This window comes from Lupinus angustifolius, chromosome LG03, assembly GCF_001865875.1.
Source record: "Lupinus angustifolius cultivar Tanjil chromosome LG03, LupAngTanjil_v1.0, whole genome shotgun sequence".
Lineage (NCBI taxonomy): Eukaryota > Viridiplantae > Streptophyta > Magnoliopsida > Fabales > Fabaceae > Lupinus > Lupinus angustifolius.
Window position 1 is genome coordinate 22,822,905 of NC_032011.1, and position 18,285 is coordinate 22,841,189.

The 18,285-nt window shown below is 34.3% G+C and overlaps 3 protein-coding genes across 5 annotated transcripts; 1 reads left to right on the forward strand and 2 right to left on the reverse strand.

Annotated features, from left to right (window-relative positions):
* Positions 2,828-3,520, reverse strand: LOC109342618. The gene is made up of 2 exons (XM_019580561.1): positions 3,341-3,520; positions 2,828-3,221 (listed from the first exon to the last, which is right to left on the reverse strand). The coding sequence occupies exons 1-2, from the start codon at positions 3,412-3,414 to the stop codon at positions 2,843-2,845; spliced, it is 453 nt and encodes a 150-aa protein (XP_019436106.1). The 5' UTR covers positions 3,415-3,520; the 3' UTR covers positions 2,828-2,842.
* On the forward strand, positions 6,049-9,575 carry LOC109343711 (probable protein phosphatase 2C 22). 2 transcript variants are annotated; one of them, XM_019582147.1, is made up of 5 exons: positions 6,049-6,325; positions 6,368-6,515; positions 7,742-7,951; positions 8,333-8,544; positions 8,814-9,575. In XM_019582147.1, exons 2-5 carry the CDS (start codon positions 6,375-6,377, stop codon positions 9,376-9,378), a joined length of 1,128 nt encoding a protein of 375 aa, XP_019437692.1. In that variant the 5' UTR covers positions 6,049-6,325; positions 6,368-6,374; the 3' UTR covers positions 9,379-9,575. The 2 variants fall into 2 exon arrangements, with proteins under 2 accessions (XP_019437692.1, XP_019437693.1); XM_019582148.1 differs by having other exon boundaries at positions 6,368-6,501.
* LOC109343712 (pleiotropic drug resistance protein 1-like) lies at positions 10,161-17,906 on the reverse strand. 2 transcript variants are annotated; one of them, XM_019582150.1, is made up of 24 exons: positions 17,517-17,906; positions 16,680-16,800; positions 16,487-16,575; positions 16,309-16,393; positions 16,068-16,227; positions 15,883-15,959; positions 15,722-15,775; positions 15,536-15,626; positions 15,085-15,386; positions 14,713-14,994; positions 14,292-14,608; positions 14,038-14,198; positions 13,853-13,956; positions 13,576-13,732; positions 13,393-13,500; positions 13,156-13,310; positions 12,647-12,979; positions 12,235-12,525; positions 12,070-12,153; positions 11,833-11,966; positions 11,442-11,669; positions 11,188-11,359; positions 10,806-11,060; positions 10,161-10,480 (listed from the first exon to the last, which is right to left on the reverse strand). In XM_019582150.1, the coding sequence occupies exons 1-24, from the start codon at positions 17,843-17,845 to the stop codon at positions 10,223-10,225; spliced, it is 4,347 nt and encodes a 1,448-aa protein (XP_019437695.1). In that variant the 5' UTR covers positions 17,846-17,906; the 3' UTR covers positions 10,161-10,222. The 2 variants fall into 2 exon arrangements, with proteins under 2 accessions (XP_019437695.1, XP_019437694.1); XM_019582149.1 differs by having other exon boundaries at positions 13,853-14,198.

Below are 18,285 nucleotides of genomic sequence, written 5' to 3' on the forward strand. Positions count from 1 at the left end.
AAAAAAAAATAAAGAAAAATAAAATATAATAATTTTTTGTATTATTTTATTTACAATAACATAATATTTTTATCCTTAAAATTACAAACAAAAATAGAGATTCTCTCAAATACATAGAGGAAGCTAGTGTTAGTTGATAATGTATATGATTTTTGAAACTTCAACCAAATATAACAAAGATTGGATACCCTTAAAAAGAATTTAGTGGTGACAAATTTAATTTTATTCTACCTCTGTTTTTTCGTAAATATTAACATATGACTTTGTCATAAACACTAATTATTATGAAATAATATCACATCACTTTTATTTTTAATATCTTATTCAACTGCTAAATCCGTATTCTTTCTTTTCTTTTACTGTTACAAATTTGTCTTGCTTTTGTCACAAAAATAGAAGCTTTTTTCTGACCACTGACGAAAAACAGATATCATAATTCCCTCCACTAATTGCTCCTTCAATATTTGTCAAATTTTCATACAAAAAGATGAATGCACTGAGTCTACTTTTAAATAAAAGGAATAAAATAAATGATGAATGTTATATTAATTGTATATAAATTTTTATATTATAAGTGTATAGATTTTATATTCATTTTCATATACTGGCATCAACTTTTTGCTGTTCAGCCAAACGACTGAAATTTCACCAAATTGTTTTTTTATATAAATAATATTATTTTGAAAATCGGATGTGTGATAATTCTTGTAATGCAGAAGAATTCTATTTATTTTATTTGTGTATTTAACAAGTTCCTTTTAAGAATTATAAATTTGATCATGGAAATCAAAATTTAATATGTTAGTATTACAATCTTTTTTTTTCAATGTACATTTGTTATGTTTCAGTGATTCACTGAGTCTTTAATTTTCTACTTGAGAATTCTTGAATTCTTCATCTCATAAGAAACACAAGACTTCATACTTAAACATATCATATATCATGAGACTTCTTACTCAAGTGTTGATGCACACTTATGAGTATATTCTTTTTAAGTTTATCATGTCTCACTGAACTATCTACTCTAATGTTAGTTATTGGATTCGTCCATGATCAAAGAATCTCTAATCACTGATAATTTTCATTGTTATTGGGACATATGAATTATGAAAAGACTTGAACCAATATGTCAAGACAATGGTTGCATGAGTCATTTTCATTGTTATTGGATTTATTCAGGTGTGAAGTCCCACATTGGATATGTGAGGAGGAGTGAAAGAGTTTATAAGAAGGAAAGACTCATAGAACTAATGCCTTAAAATTTTGGTTCAAGACGGTGTCCAATAACTTATAAACTCTTTCATCGCCATACACTTTTATATATTCATCGGTTTTTAGTACATTTGTTAGCATTTTTGTGTGAATATCTTTAAGTAGGAAACATCTATAGCATAATAGGATTAGCTCCCCAACAATAATTTTTTTAAAATAATAGTCGAATTTGATACTATATTTAAAGAAAAACGATAAACACGTATCACATTAATTAATCATCCTGGTGGAGTCTAATTTAATATTTCTTGAACTTCATTCCTTGTGTAATTTAGTAATTTCAACTCCCTTGTCTGAAACTATTGCTTCTCTATGGATTCCTTTTTGTTATTATGTATTTATGAAGTAACCATTTTATTGAATATAATTAACGTGTTGACTCAGACTCATGTAGAATGTAGCGTGTGGAAAACCATATTGATAAACTCTACTACCTAGATTTTCTTTTTTTCCTTTCAAGGTAACTTCTTAGGTAATCTATAGTTGTTTAAAATCTATGTATCTTCATTCATACTATCAATATTTCATCCATAATTAATTTACTAACAGTGTAAAAAATACTTATATTATCAGTGTAAATATATTAAATCCTAATCTTATTCATTTTCCTCTTATTTTTTTGTACTTTTTTCTATCTTTTCTTTGTGGTGTATATGACAGTGTAACATGAATAAAGCGGACATAGTTGTTAATTATCCAGGCTAGAAACGTGCATGCCATTTTAATTATTGTTTGGGGACTTGATTATAAAAGTATGTAGTTTATTCGTTATTGTCATCTTTTTTTCTCTATAGAAAAAGTTTGTAAAGTGGTTTACCAGCTAGTTTCATAGATCAGTTTTTAGAGTACTTCCATACATCATATATATTGGAAAATTACTACTTAAAACTATAAATTCTATAAAAGAAAGTTCATAATCAAAGTGATAGATTCCCCTAATTTAACAATAAAAAAATGTCTACAAAAGAAGACACATAAATTAAGATGTCCTAACTCATTTCTGAACACAATTGAATAAATATCACATATTTGAATGTGTGTCCCAAACCATGTTATTCAATTAAGTAGAAAATTTATAATAATAAAATTATATTATTTGTTGTAAATTTATTGGACACAAACAAAGAGAGAAAAGGCTTTTGGAACAGAAGATCTCAGTCCTTCACCACACCAATATGATTCACTAAATTATGGGTTTAGTTGCAATCACAAATTAAAGTACCTCAAACGACTTTGAAATCATTGTAAGATTAGTTTACTAAAAAAGTCCTTGTAAGATTAACACATTTAAAATCCTTGTAGGCCAATAAAATTGGTGTGACAAAAACAAAGAAAGCATAGTGTAGACGTGTAGTACAATGGTTATGATGCATGGTTGAAGTAGAAAATTATAGAGAATGTACTACATGTACTACAAATCTAAAATCATCAACAATATGCATAAGTCCAAATAAGAGTACTATTTGTTGGATACTTTGCTATTTTTTTACAAAGAAATTAAAATGTATATCACTATCATATTAATATAATTATAACTATATACAAGTAGTACATAATAATTAATTTGATTTCACATGGAGAAACAACTACTACCCTTGGTGTTTCTATGTTTGATAGATTCTTGAAGTGAGAGTGGTGGTGCATCCTTGTTGGTGGAACCAACAAGCTCATATCTCCGCCGGGCGGCTGGCCGTGGAAGATTCTCCGGCACGATGGTTTCAAAGGAGTTGCCTCTCCATGAAGGGCATGCACTTTTCTGGCTCCATTTAGAACCACTAACATAAACTAGTGTTGATGAACTATTTTTTGATACAACTTCATCATAAGCTAAAGTTGCACCTTCATGATTATCAACTAAATTGTTGTTAACTTCTAGTCCAATTATGGTGCAATATGATGCCACTCCAATCATAATATATTGCCTCCTCCAATATCCTTCTTTTTTCACCCTTTTACAACAAAGAAATTTTGCATTAACTAGTGTACAAGATAATTGAATAATTAACATATAAGTGACATAAGGCACATGATATGTTACACGACCAAAAATATACATCTTAGTACTTACAATGAAACATGGGGTGGTTTTATGAGGATGTTTGAAGTTGGAGGTGGAAGATTGAGGCAAGAACTAGTTCTCATGTTGAAAAGACTCTTCTTTTCTTGATCCCAAACTCTTTGTGTACTTTCAAGTTTCAACTAATATAAGTTGAAGTATGTAGTACATATAGGGAGGTAGAGGAATCAAATAATAGTGTGTACTTGTAAAAAACTAAAAGATGATAGTAACCATAATTGAAAAGGAGCGGTGGGGATGATTCATTGGACACGTGGGTTGGACTTCAAATGCCAAAATCATTTCTTTTTTATGAGAACGACTTATGTGAATACGTATATGCATAGATACAACCAATAAAATTTTGACAACACATTAAATATTTAATTTTAATTAAAATTTAGTCATTAATGATGACGAAAAAAAATATAAGTATACTTGTCTCCAAATATAACGTGTTATATAGAAACTTTTCCCTCCTTAATTTAGAAGATTCATAGTGCTTTCTATTGCTTGCCGTCCTTGCATCAATCTCGCCTTGTGTAGTAGAGGACACACATGTCACACTCTATTGCGTCTACCTAACCTACTCATCTGGTACACCTCTTTTGGGAGAGAGCTAAAGTATTCTTCAATACTTTAACCAAAAGAAACATATAAGTAGATTTGATATCATATTTTGATCGAAAACTTGAAGTTATTAAGTTTAGAAGTTCATTCACTTATATGATTTTCAACATTCATAAAAGGTGAGATTTCTTCTTCACATTTAAAATACGGTCGATATATTTTCACTTGGTTGAAAAGTTAGGACTTCTCTACGTAGTTCCCCACGTAAGTATGACCTTATAAATCCTAAACTCCCTCCCTCTTTGTTGCCTAGGTTTAAGGATCATATTTTAAATAAACTTTTATAATCCCTACAAAACTTAAACATAAAAATTGTATTAGTATTTGTCTTTCTAACTTTTCTAGTTTTTCTCTTATCAAGGTTGGAGGTAGTAAAATATCAAAAGTGAATACAACCTATTCACTCATAGTCAAATAAAACGACCACATCAAGTTTAAGATACACTAAATTGTGTATCAAATGTGTTAGGAGCTACACTTCATTAATTATATATCCAATGTTTTAGGGGCTTTTTTAGTATATTAATTAAATACTATGTAAGTTTCAATCCCATAAGATCCATTTCATTTATTAGTTAAACAATTGATGATGAAATATTGAACATGTAGAAGAAAATTGTAATGAATGTAAACTTTTGTGGGACAAAAATGCTTCCATCTAAACATATCCACACGACACCAATTTCCTTTTACTTTGGTTTGTTCTTCATTGCTTCTTGCCTTCAAATCTGACCAAGTTCACTCAAACCACTTGGATCATGTGTTAGAAATTATAAATTTCTAATTAAGGTGAGCATCATATATTTGATACAATGATATTAGTTATTTATTTTCGGGGTTACATTATAAGTGATCTAATTAGTGACACTCCTTATATTTCTAAAAGGTTATAATGGATATGGACTTAATGGTTGGATACCCATCACGTTAACCTATAGGGGATAATGGGAACCCTATAAGTTAACACATCAGGAATGTTATGGTCCCAATACACAAAATCAAAATTCAGTTTTCTCTTCTCCCCATCAGAGTTGAAAACGCAAGTCCCAAGAGGAATCAGGGATTTGGTTGAGGAAGGTCAGCATACCACAAAACCTCTTTCAGAAACGTGGATCAAAGGAGCACATCCAGGAACATGGATTCAGGTATGACACTACACCCTTTGATTCATATATGTGCGTGAGAATCATTAAATTCAAGATCGATTGGTATTTCACCAATCTTAAGGAATTTCTAACATCATGATTTAGTCACTAGCTTCCACACGACATCCCTTATTTTTTTACTAAATGTATATCATATGTATTTTTTTGGTGTCTCATTTGTGTCACAATTCAATAAAAATGACACTTAATTAAAAAGAAAAATCATAAAAATATAAAATAATTTTTTATACTATTTGATGAAATATGATTGGTTTGAGATAAGTAGATAATTTTTTTATGCATCTCTTCATAAGAAAAATGTGCATCTAATTTCATATATCTTCAATCTAATCATACTTAAAGTACCAACCTTCCAACCATGTGTTATTAATATTTCACTATATATATATATAAGATTTAGTTTATAGGTTAATTATACTCAATCTTAATCATTCATTTTTTTAAATCTAATGAACCAAAATAGTGAAACTTAAGTTATATAAGATTTCTCTTTTTTCTCCCCACTTATTTCACTCACCATTTTGGTATGTTAGATTTAAGAAAATGAATGATTAAAATTGAATGTATCTAATGTAATTTAATTTAGGTGTAAATAAATATATCCTATATATATTAATAATATATAATATAGTGAAAGAATATAAACTATTATGTGGAGTTGACTTGAATGTGTACAATGGGAGAATATATCTAACAATCATCATTAGGCGGTGTTGTTAAATCATTGAAGCTTGAAATTATCAATCACAGATTTCATAAAGTAATAAATATCACGATTTTTCTTTGCATATGGTACTAGTAAAAAAAACCATCAATCTCAATCACGTTGCATTTTCAATCAAAGATATTTATTTGATGTGTTAGATTATACTCCTATTAATTATAATTATTAATCATTATCATGAAAAGATATACCTCCATTAAAAAAAGCCTCGTGGCATCATCAATGTTAATGTTGCATAGACACGACGTCGTTACAACTTACGAAGCTATCCACCGCACTAAGCAATTTTAAACCCTCACCAACCACCGATCACCGCCTTCAGCTACGGCGGCGAATCAAATTAATGAAACTCTTTTACAAAAACCTAATCAACTCTTTGAAATCACATTTTCTCTCCACACCCACCCTTTGTATCCCTAAAAAGACCTAATTTTGAACATTGTTTCAGATACCCAGTACCTTTTTCCAATCTGGGTCGAATCCAATTTTCGATTTTCGTTTAAAGAGGATCTTATGGTTGAATAAAATGGAGGATATTGAAGAAGGGGTTAATGAAAGTGAAAGTAAGAACTCTATCGAAGGTTTACCTCCGAATCCAACTGCTGCTATTGTTTATCGTCAGATCACACGCACTGATCCTTTGGTTCTTCCATGTAAAAATTCTCTGGTTCGCCACTCTTCTCTTGCTAGTGGTGTTAGTGTTTGTTTTTAATACTACTACCAAATGTATCCCTCACCTTTTCTATATAAGTCTTTTCGGGTGTGCCACTGCCCTTCCAAACAAGTGTCGCTCTCAAGAATTGAAGCCTTAGGCAATTCTAGATATCTAGCGGAGCCTACACCACTAAACACTAAACCATTGTTGGTTTGTTTTTAATACTTTAACCTTTTAAGAGTGAAACACAATAATTTGTTCTTTTATTGTTAGAAAGAGAGTTATTAAATTCTATCTATCTTTGTAAGTTTATAAATGTTGTTCCTTTTTCATCATATTTGCCATTTTGGGAAGAGAAGTGTTTTTGACGTTTGAGATAGTTTTTTTGGAAAGTTGTTGCTAGAAAAACCGGTGAGTGTAATGTACATTTATTGTTAGCATATGACATTGTTTTTATCTAGGATTAGGACTAGGTTTCAATGAAATTTTGTTGGGTAAAATAATGATGGTGGGCCTGGGAGGAGTGAATTAGTTAACATCATGCAATATTTGGAAAATGAGTGTTATTTATGATAAGGGTTAACATCATGCATCATTCAAGTGTTATTTATGATAAGTGTCACTCAAGCTTGAGGAGTTTTTTTTACCAAACAACACTAAGCCTTGTGAATTGTGATGTCCTACAAGTCTAAATGTTGGGTGGCAAAAAACCCAGAAGAGAATAAACTTCATATTGTACATATGAGAATGTTGCGTTGACCGAGTGAATACAATAGACAAGATTAGATTAAGAATGAATGCATTAGAGAGTAAGTTGGGGTAACACTTATTATACAAAATATGATAAAATCTCTACCTTATATGGTTTGAGCATGTGTGAAGAAGACCAATAGAAGTCCCAATAAGAAGAGTGCATAAGATGGAGGGTAGTCCAAAGAAAAATTATAAGCGAAACCATTGAGAATGATTAGATGTAAATAGTTTGTCGTTGTTTGTGTATAGACACGATTTGTGATAGAACATTATGGTCTCATTTAATCCATGTATTTGCTGATTATACAAAGTGGAATAAAGCTTGATTTTAGATGCTGTATAGTTTACAATCCTGTCATTGGCTATTCTTGAATGCTGTGAGTGGTGTTATTTGTGGCGTTCAAGTTCCGCACTGAAAATTTTGATCTTTATATAAAAATCATTTTTTGATCTGTACTTCTTCTGATCTTTTGTGGCAAAATCAGAAGATAAAGGCGAAGTTGTCTGATGATTATGCTGAGTCGGGATGTATCACTGAAGATTGTCAATCTGATTTCTGTCCACAACTTCATTCAGGGGCATATGCTGATATTGGGTTCAGATCAACTATGGAAGATGTATATATCTGTGCTGACAATTTTGTGCAGAATAGTGGGCTCAAGAACCATATAGATGGACCCAGTGCTTTCTATGCGGTATTTCTCTATTCTTTCCAATTAGCTTTGTTGAGTACTGACTATTGTGTGAATGAATTTGAGCTTTCTGTGTGTCTTTTGTTCACTGTTATCGTCATGCTGCAGTATTCTCTTTTTATTTTTTTCCTTCTTTCGCTATTGTGTTCCACTCATTTGATGATGTCCTTTTGGAAACTTTAGTTCACATGACAAATCTTGTCTAGTAATACTGTGTGGCTCTACCTGCTGTATGTACCAATGCATGTAAACTGTAAAGCACATTTTTGGCACCCCATTGCCAATCATGGACAAGAATAGAGAAGTTTTTATATGTTCCTTGCCTTTGTTTTTCAACTATTCATGAAAGTCAGTGTAACGCTATAGGCTAATGGCTTGGTCCAGGTATTTGATGGACATGGTGGAAAGCATGCTGCTGACTTTGCTTGTCATCATTTGCCGAAGTTCATTCTTGAGGATGAAACTTTCCCAAGTGATATTGAAAGGGTAGTTACTTCAACATTTCTGCAAACAGACAATGCCTTCGCGGAAGCTTGCACTCTGGATGCTGCCCTTGCATCTGGCACCACTGCATTGGCTGCGGTTGTCATTGGAAGGTCAGGCTTTTGATATCTGTAATGTCGGTGAACATAATTATTTTCTTCAAATAGAGCCAAAAGGATGTTATTGATTCTTTGAACAAGTCTCCACTATTTTTTGGTAGCTCCAAAAGCCAGAAATCATTGGAACCTAATGGAGGTTCTGATCTGCCTGAAAAGTTATCCCATGTTTCCATTTTTTTATACTTGTTTTCCAATATAAAACTGACATGACATCTAGTGATTCCTTTGAGATGTTGCATGTTGATTATACTTTCTGATTGCAGGTTGCTGGTGGTGGCAAATGCTGGAGATTGTCGAGCAGTGCTTTGCCATCGTGGGAAAGCAATCGAAATGTCCAGAGATCATAAACCGGCTTGCAGCAAAGAGAAGAAGCGTATTGAGGCATCTGGCGGGTATGTCTGCGATGGATACCTTAACGGACAACTAAATGTTGCTCGCGCTCTTGGTGACTGGCACATGGAAGGAATGAAAGCCAGAGATGGCGGACCATTAAGTGCAGAACCTGAACTTATGACTACGAAACTCACCGCCGAGGATGAATTTCTCATCATAGGCTGCGACGGGATATGGGATGTATTTCGGAGCCAAAACGCAGTGGACTTTGCTCGACGCAGGCTTCAGGAGCACAACAATCCCACCATGTGTAGCAAGGATCTAGTTGATGAGGCTCTAAAGAGAAAAAGTGGAGACAATTTATCTGCTGTTGTGGTTTGCTTCCAGCAGCAGCCTCCACCTAACTTGGTAGCTCCACACTCTAGAGTGAATAGAAGCTTTTCTGCTGAAGGTTTGAAGGAGTTGCAAAGCTTCTTGGATGGCTTGGGCAATTGAGCTAGCACAATTGCACAAGGCATTTTGGTTCTTGATCAACTTTATTTTGTAACTCTAAAATCTAAGATTTATTTGTAGGTTTAGGCAGAGAGTAAACTTTAAATGTGTAATATATGCGGCATTTATTCGACATTTAATGTAGTCTTTTATATTACTCATTTGGTGATTGGCTGTGTAGAATTAGTGGTTGAATTTTATTATGTTTTTGCACAAACAAAACCAATCAATTCATATCTTCAGGGTTTGCTTGAAAAGTTAGTGACAATGGCATGCGTACAATAGTAAGGTTGTTGCTTAGTGATCATAAGGTCACGAGTTTAAATCCTGGAAATAAACTCTCCGCTTGCAGGGTAAGGCTGAGTACATCTACCCTATTTCTACTCCTTTATTCTTCATTTACACTTAGTGCCCTAGTTTGATACTTTGGAAGGAAATGAAAGGAATTAGATGAAAATAAAGGAGTAGAGAAGTAAAGTGGTATCTCTCTCCCATTATTTGGTATAAATTAATGGAAGAGAAAATGTATGCAAATGAATATAAATGTTTAGGTGCAAGTATCAAAATTCCTTGTTTTACTTTCCCTTTCTTTACTTTCCTTTCCACCCATTTTTTTTTCTATAAATGATGAAGTATCTTAAAAAAAGTTTCTATGAAAAAAATAGAAGAGAAAAGCAAATATATGATATGGATGATAGAGAAATAACTAGAATGAAAGGGCATGTACAAATGACTACCAACTTGCACAACAAAGTAGAGGTGTTTATACATTTCTATATATTCCCTTGAAGCTCAACAAAATTATGGAATGGGACCATTCATTTACAAAGTAGTATGTATAAATTGCTCATCTCTTTTGGAAATTAAATGTCTTAATTGAAAAGGCAAAAGTAAATCCAAAGAGAAGTGTAAAGCCAACAAGAACAGATGCAGCTACTCCTATGAAATCATGTCTATACCCAAAATAATTAAAAAGAAACTCTTGCACTGTCTCTCCAGTCTCTAAATGTTCTTGTACATCACCATATTGTGAAGTAACCAATCCATATAGGGTCCATGACACAGGGCAAATCCAGAAGTACCATCTCCACCATATGGGCATTCTCTGTTACATACAAAATTTTTAGAGACTTTGAGTTATTGTCAACATGGTCTTATATGACAATGTAAAATTCTTGTTAGACATTCTTGTTACTTTTTAGTTATTGGAAGAACCCGAATACTCCTTTTCGGATCCAGGAAAGAGCTCTCAGAGATCTTTTTTCCTTGTGGAAGATACAAGAGCGGAACAATCAACGTATTGATATTGGAAGACTGACTAATAAATGTAAGAGCATGTTTGTTTAAACAGCTTAATTAAGGTGATGTGTGTATAAGTGTATGTTGTCATATATTGCATTGAAGTTAAGTAAATGGATAAAGGGACTTACCTTTTGAGGAATGATGAATCCTGAGAAAAGGTTCCATATCAAGTAGAATGCAAAAGAAGTTATAGCAGCGATATTCTGATCCGGCGTAGCGCCTACAGCCATCATGCCATAGAAGGTGAAGTATAAAAAGGTGAAGAACATGAAGAAGAGATACCAAAAGAATTTGCTTGCTGTCCACTCAAAACCAATCATGGCATATACTATTATCCCGTAAACCGCGGTCTGTATGAATATGTATGGGATCTCAATAGCAATCTGCAAAATTTCAGGTAATTTCCTCAGAACTATATGGTTCCATTTTCATTTCCAATTTCACTCAAAATTTCATTGTTAGTTAATAGTCTGCATTGTTTAGTCATAACATGGAAAAGTTCATGCATACCTGTCCAAATGCATATGGCAAAGCCGAGTACATTCCCGCAGCTCGTTCTCTATAGAAGACTGTTCTTTCAATGGCTACAATTGGTTGCACAGATGTAGCATTACTTACCCCAATGAAGAGGACTGCAGCATACATGGATCCCATTGCATTGAAGAGATCTTGTATTCTTCCACTGCACTAGAAGGATACTTATGAATGAAGGTAACAAAATGCAAGCACTAAGAAGTTTGGGACATCGGTTGCATTTTTCATACCTTTTCGAGCCGATATCCCAAAATATTGTTCCGAACATCAAGGCTATGAATGTTGTGAATAAAAATCTCACTCCACTATATGGCGGATTTCGCCAATATGACAGGCGCTGTTTCCAAAGGCAAGCCATGCATTGGGTTAAGAAAGTCTGTGAGTACGTTGTTGGGAAATACAAGTCTTTAGAACCCGGTAGCGGTGTACTAAGTTCCCTTATCAAGTCCTTGTTTCTCCTGAATGTAATGGTGCAATATTGGTTAGCCATATAAAAGCATAAAAACAGTAAAACCATTCTTAAATAGTAGCATTTCCTTCAAAACTTTTAAGTCAAGCTTTCCATTATGGATTTCTAAAAAGTCTGAATGGAATCTGCTTTAAACATCTAATTGTGAATACCTATATAGGTCAGAATTCTTGTATATTTCAGCAAAGTTAACTCCAAGAGCGGCTTCTTGTGCTTCTGAAGTAATCTCCAACATCCAAGTGGCAGGATTATAGCCATTCCTAATTTTTGGCACTCCATTAATTCCCTACGGTACCGAGCACAAGTTACTTTGACGAGTGGACAAATTTATAATATATAAGTAGTAGTTTTAGTACTTGTACAAATTGCTATATAGAGATAGTACTGACCTCAAAGTAATTGATCAGATGAGAGCAATGCTGGCCTAAAGGCCCCACATATATTTCCTCGCCTCCGCGTTTCAAGAGAATTAGCTGAAATATTAGAGCATATATGTTTAGCTTTGAGACATTCAATTTTTGTTAACTATTTAGAAAAGGTTAAGAGCCTCAAACCTCATCAAAAGCATCAAATATATCAATGCTTGGCTGGTGGATTGTACAGACCACGGTTCGCCCAGTGTCCACTGTGTTTCTCACTGTTCTCATAACTATAGCAGCAGCTCTGGCATCAAGACCAGAGGTAGGTTCGTCCATGAAAATAATAGACGGATTGGCTACAAGCTCAACTGCAACTGTTAATCTTTTGCGCTGCTCCGTGGACAAACCATTCACACCGGGCAATCCAACCAGTGCTTCTCTTAATGAAGTCAACTCTACCAACTCCATAACTTCCTCAATGAACATCTACAACAATCAAACAATAAAAGCTTTAACCAAATGTACTGACATTGAACATTTGAAAGAAAGTACAATGTCGTGTGAGGCATGTGTGCTGGCGTGAATTCTCTATACTATGATCTAATACCTGTCTTGTTGAGGAATCAACCTCAGGAGGTAACCTGAGCCATGCAGAATAAACAAGTGACTCATAGACTGTAACATGGGGCGAATGGATGTCAGTTTGTTCACAGTATCCTGATATGCGAGCAAACGTTTCTTGCTTTTTCGGGTGCCCGGATATGGTGATTTGTCCTTGAACATAACCTGTTGTTTTCCTTCCAGATAGCACATCCATTAGAGTAGTTTTACCTGCTCCACTTACACCCATTAGAGCTGTTAGAACTCCTGGTCTAAAAGCTCCATTAACACCCTTCAAAAGTTCAAGTTGATCTTCAGGAAAACCCTGGGCCTTCATTTCCTGCAATGATAAAGGGAAATCAGGAATGAGTTAGTGACCATCACTTTTTTGTGCATGCAGGATGAAAAGTTCTAATGCTATATATATATACTAGAAAGTTCCACTTTTCAAGTTAACTATTTGGAGTTTGATCCTCCACGTTAAAGTGATTGTTTTAGATCTGTTCTTGATTGTACCTGTGGCATGTCCACTGCATATCTGATTTCATCAAAAGTGATAGAAAGGGGTGTGAAAGGAAGAACCATCCCTCGCTTCTTGCTGTGATGAACTGCACTAAAGCTGCCAACTCTTGCAGACAGAGTTCTTGAGGACACATTTCTTCTACTTATATCTGCATCGGAACAAAACTAATCAATTTACACAGCATGAACATGTAGAGTGGAAATAGGAAGCGTAAGTCCATGAATTCACACCTGAAGAACCTTTGTATGTAGACGACAATTCAATGATATGATCTTTTCTAACTGCATTTCTCTCAGCTAAGGCTTCTTCTGATATTAATGCTTGGGGTTTATCAAATGCTGCAGCAGATTGACCCAACCGTTAGAGCACATGGTTTATTTCACAAAAGGCACACGCATAGGAATCGAACTTACGGTTAAGATACTGTAAGGCCAAGGGGAAAAGGAAGTTGAATAGTAACATGTATCCAATACAAGCTCCAACTCCAATCCAATACCAGTATGCTTCAGGGAAAAACCCCCTTGCTTTCAAGACCTGTACTCCTAATGATTGTGTTGAATTCGGCGGAACCTGCAATGCAAAAACATTCACATATTAATATATTATCAAGCAGGCATTGATAAAGATTATTCGTAGTTTTTTGTGTTGTTGTATGTGTTTTAGTCTTGAGAATTTGATTGTGTTGCTTACATGTGCCCAACTCTTTCCAAGGAATTCATTCACAGCCAAGGCATTTTGTGCATACATCATGGGTGAGACCCAATAACCCCATAGCCACCATTTCTTCACATCAACTAGTGCAAAAGAACATACTTTTGTTAGATTCCCATAATAAAATTCCTTAAAACAAGCGATAAAGTGAATTAACAATTCACCTCTAGATAGAACAAAACCACCCAGGGCCATTAGTGCTAGTAATGCAAATGAACCAAATGTGTTTGCTACAATAATGTTTCTCCCAACTGCTCCCATAAATCGAAAAAGTCCGGACGCCGTCTGGTTGATACAAACTAGCAGAAAGTACTGTTTGATGAACCTGCCACCCGGTGCAATTATCAGCATATATGCATAGCAGAATACCTGAAGTCTATGCTTTTATGAAAATTATACAAATAAATAAACTTCTTACCTTTCAAAATTTGGATCAAAGCCTATAACATAGTAAGTCATGATAACCCAAATACCAACTTCTATTATGGTGATAGGAATCTTAAGGATCCATGTAGGGAGAGAGTATGCCCAAGAAGGATAAAAGAGAAGTTCCCTTTGCTTATAGAAAACAGGAAGTTTCACAATGGTCATGTTTATCTCTGCCGATCCGTTGAACATGATTACTATGAGTGTGAAGAACAAAGCACCCATATAAATCCCACCATCGTTTACCGTGTCTCGGTGCATCTCAGTTCTCAGGAATAATGTCATTGTTATGAAGGCCATAAAAAACAGCTGAAAATAAATGAAGTCGAGAATCGGTCTAGTTAAAATAACAGTAATGATTAATGAATGTTCTCTTAACAAAGAGAAGATATTAAAGCTTAAAAAATGCTTACTTGCCACATCTTGAAAATATAGACAAATGAATTCCTTTTCATAAGTAAGAATTCTCTTGATACACAAGCTTTTAGTAGTTCCTTCTTGCTAACACCATACTTGTTTTTGGTTAAAACAGCAGGGTGGCCTTTGGAAGTATCAAATGGAGTAGCGAGTTCGTCACCGAGTTTTTGACCAATGTGAAAAGACTGAAATGCATCAGAAAATTCTTTAACAGTGATAAAGCTATATGGTTCATCTTTATTTGCCCAGTACTGCTCTTGATCCTTTCTTGATGTTACCTGTCATATACAAGAATGAACCTAAAAGTTAGTATCTTCAAAAGATGAAATCGAAAAGGGCAAAACAGGTTCAGTGAAGCTAAAAATTACTTCTTGTAAGAAATCGGCTACTCCTTTCCTCTCTGGACACTTGAAACCCATGAATTCAAAGAATTCAAGCACATTGTCCCTTGGACCCTGATACACAATTTGTCCATCTGAGAGGAGAATTATATCATCAAATAACTCATAAGTTTCTGGCGCCGGCTGTAGAAGAGAGATCACGGCGGTTCCATTCAGAATGTGGATAGATTGTCTTAGAGAATTAATCATTTGGAATGTGGTAGAACTGTCCAAACCAGTTGATATTTCATCCATGAAAAGTGCTCTTGCTGGTCCAACTAGCATCTCACCTATAATTTATCGGCCGTAAAATACACGAGAAAATAAATCAACCTTGTCATTGGTAGTCACATTTTTAGCTCCACATAATAGGGGAAAAACACACATACATATATGTCAATAGTCTTATATTATCAGGATAATGAAATTTCTGACTTACCAGTTGTGACTCTCTTTTTTTGTCCACCGGAAATGCCCCGAATCATATCATCTCCTACCATTGTATCAGCACAAACTTCTAATCCCAAAATCTGTCAAATGTTAGAATTTAGAAACAGGATGAAATAAATTTCTTCCTACTATTATCTTTTGATCAGTGCAGATTTGATGGGTTTTCTTCGGGTACCTTGAGTATATAATCTGTAACTACATTGGCTTCTTGGCCTTCTAGTGCTGCTGCCTGAAAAGTTCAATATCTTATGCTAAGATATCTGATCAATTCAATGCAGACTTAATTTAACGAACTTCATGGCGGTCCATTTACATATAATTTCTATCTTCAGTTACCTTCATATAAATATCGATATCGGGATCTGGCTTAATATTCGAGGCTTTCTCTCTTCTTGATAATTCTGCCAGCATCTCTGAAAATTATTCAAATTGGACACAGTTGAGTCATAAGTTAAAACACATAATCCTTCAAAGTTTAAGCTAAGGGACACAATCCTTCAAAGTTCGAAGGTCTCACTGACCATAACGGGAACCGATTCCTTGGCACCTGGCTGAAAAAGCCAATGTTTCTCTGACTGTCATTTCTCCTATGTGGAGATCATATTGACTTATGTAAGCTGATGTTCTTTGAGGCACAAATTCCTCCATCCCGTGACCATTATACGCAACTCTCCCCGAAAGCTGCAATTTGTTTGAATCATAAGTGGCAAAAATATTCTCCAACCGAAGCATTCGTTAATGAACTTGCGGAAACACTCTTACTTTTAGATCTTTGCTGAGTCTTCCAGCCAGTGCCAACAATAATGTGGTCTTTCCGGAGCTCGGTGGGCCTAAGAGTAGTGTCATCCTGCATAATTTAGAACAAAAACTTGAGAAATAGATACTAGATACATCCTCAAGAATCCGACATAGGAATTTAACAAAGATGTTGCCATCTTACCTTCTAGGCTTGATGATTCCACTTACATCATGAAGAACTGTGAATTGCTTCTTTCGACTAGGAAGAAGGCGAAGATCATTCAGGGACCCCTTCCGAAAAGCGAAAGCAAATTTGTACATTTTAACTTGTAAGTGTATTTTCTTCAGAAAAGAACTATTGGGATACAATCGAAAACTATTGATCATATGATTACCTCTAACAAATTAATGCAGAAGTTAAAGTTTGTTGGCAATGCCCTGCTTCCTACATGAGCTTCTGCTTCGACATTCAAATGCTCAAAACGGACTTCAATTGTCGGAATATCAAGTCCAACTCTGCACTTCGAAAGCAAGAATCATATACTAAGTAACCAAGACTGTCATAAACTTCTTCCTAAAAGACCCATTTCTTTAACAAGATAAGTAGTACAAATCTGAAATACACAAACAACCACTCATGTTAATGGTTTTCAAATAATCAAAAAGCTGGATTCTGTGTGTGTTTGTCGAAATACTAGGCAACTACGGACTCTAATACCACTTGTTATACCAAAGGGAAACCAAAATAACCATGTAAGTGAACTTGACACCGTATGTTGATATAAAACCTTAAAGCAATGAATCTATTAGTCTTCAAACTTATATATTCCATTCAAAGTAGCTTATAATCAAATTCTTAGTGACAGATGGTTCGATTCCGATTCATAAGAGGTTAGTTCCCAGGAAAGGTCCAAGTTCAATATTCTTTGGTACTACCATGGGTATCCCTTACCTTTTTGAGTAGGAAACTAATCCCTTTCAGAATTCGTGATTGCCCTTCCCAACAAATATCGCTTACAAGAATCGAACCCTCGACCTTGGGGATCCAGTGGAGCCTTATACCACTGGACCAATGCGTTGCTGGTGTTCCTAAGAATCTAAGATCAATATGATCAAAGGGCTCAGACACACAAAAAAAACTTAACTTTTTAAGGGAAAAAATCTATTATTCTCTCAAATTTAATCAAATTACACATGCAAACTGCAATGTACACACATTTTTTGAAGCTTACCGATCAATGCGTTCTCTCAACTTCAACAAGAACTTCTCATTATCTTCCTCAGCAATCTTAACAAGCCTCTCAACCAAATCCTTCCTCTGAAGTGATCCAAGTTTATTGATATGAATCTCAGTACCAGGTTGACCTTCACTTTCACTGAGTATACCCCTACTCATACGTAGAAAAGTTGGTAGTTTCTCTATTGCAGCCCATTTAAGCTCTTCTTCTTCATCTTCTTCTCTTCTTGAAGACCCTGAAAACCCATCAAATCCATTGCTTCTCCAAATTCTTGAGCTTCCTATTCGTGCACTTGCTACCCTTAGTTCATCACCACCTTCCATATTTGTGTGTGCAAGTTTTAGTATAAGAAATCAACAAGTTCAAAATACATGGAATGAGAATGTATTAGACACATAAAATGGAAATGTGTTTATGTTGTTGTGTATATGTTATCTTTCTCTTTCTGGTGTGGCAACAGAATGATCATAGAACCATGATGTTGATATTGATGTGCATAGAATATGTACATCTATTTATGCTGCTGGAAATGGACTCTGAGATAGTCAACCAGATAAATTATCTCAATAAATTATCTCATCTGGTCAGTAAAAATATTAGATGTGTAATATTTTATTTAGTTTTAGAAATATTTGTATAGAAAATGATTAAACATTTTTTTATATTAAATAATCTCTCTTTTCTTATTCAATGTAGGATAAAGTTATATTTTTTGTTGGAGAATTTAGAAAAATAGGTAGTTTTCATTTTTATAGTGTTGCTT

Bases quoted from the DNA above. Each gene is read 5' to 3' on its own strand.
- LOC109342618 (XM_019580561.1), bottom strand. From the start codon at position 3,414: ATGAGAACTAGTTCTTGCCTCAATCTTCCACCTCCAACTTCAAACATC. The intron at 3,222-3,340 runs GTAAGTACTAAG...TTGTTGTAAAAG, and splicing joins AAACCACCCCATGTTTCATT to GGTGAAAAAAGAAGGATATT.
- LOC109343712 (XM_019582149.1), bottom strand. From the start codon at position 17,845: ATGGAAGGTGGTGATGAACTAAGGGTAGCAAGTGCACGAATAGGAAGC. The intron at 13,501-13,575 runs GTAAGTTCGATT...AATCTGCTGCAG, and splicing joins GGCCTTACAGTATCTTAACC to CATTTGATAAACCCCAAGCA. The intron at 12,526-12,646 runs GTATTAGATCAT...TGATTGTTGTAG, and splicing joins TTGATTCCTCAACAAGACAG to ATGTTCATTGAGGAAGTTAT.
- LOC109343711 (XM_019582147.1), top strand. From the start codon at position 6,375: ATGGAGGATATTGAAGAAGGGGTTAATGAAAGTGAAAGTAAGAACTCT. The intron at 7,952-8,332 runs GTATTTCTCTAT...GGCTTGGTCCAG, and splicing joins GACCCAGTGCTTTCTATGCG to GTATTTGATGGACATGGTGG. The intron at 8,545-8,813 runs GTCAGGCTTTTG...TTCTGATTGCAG, and splicing joins GCTGCGGTTGTCATTGGAAG to GTTGCTGGTGGTGGCAAATG.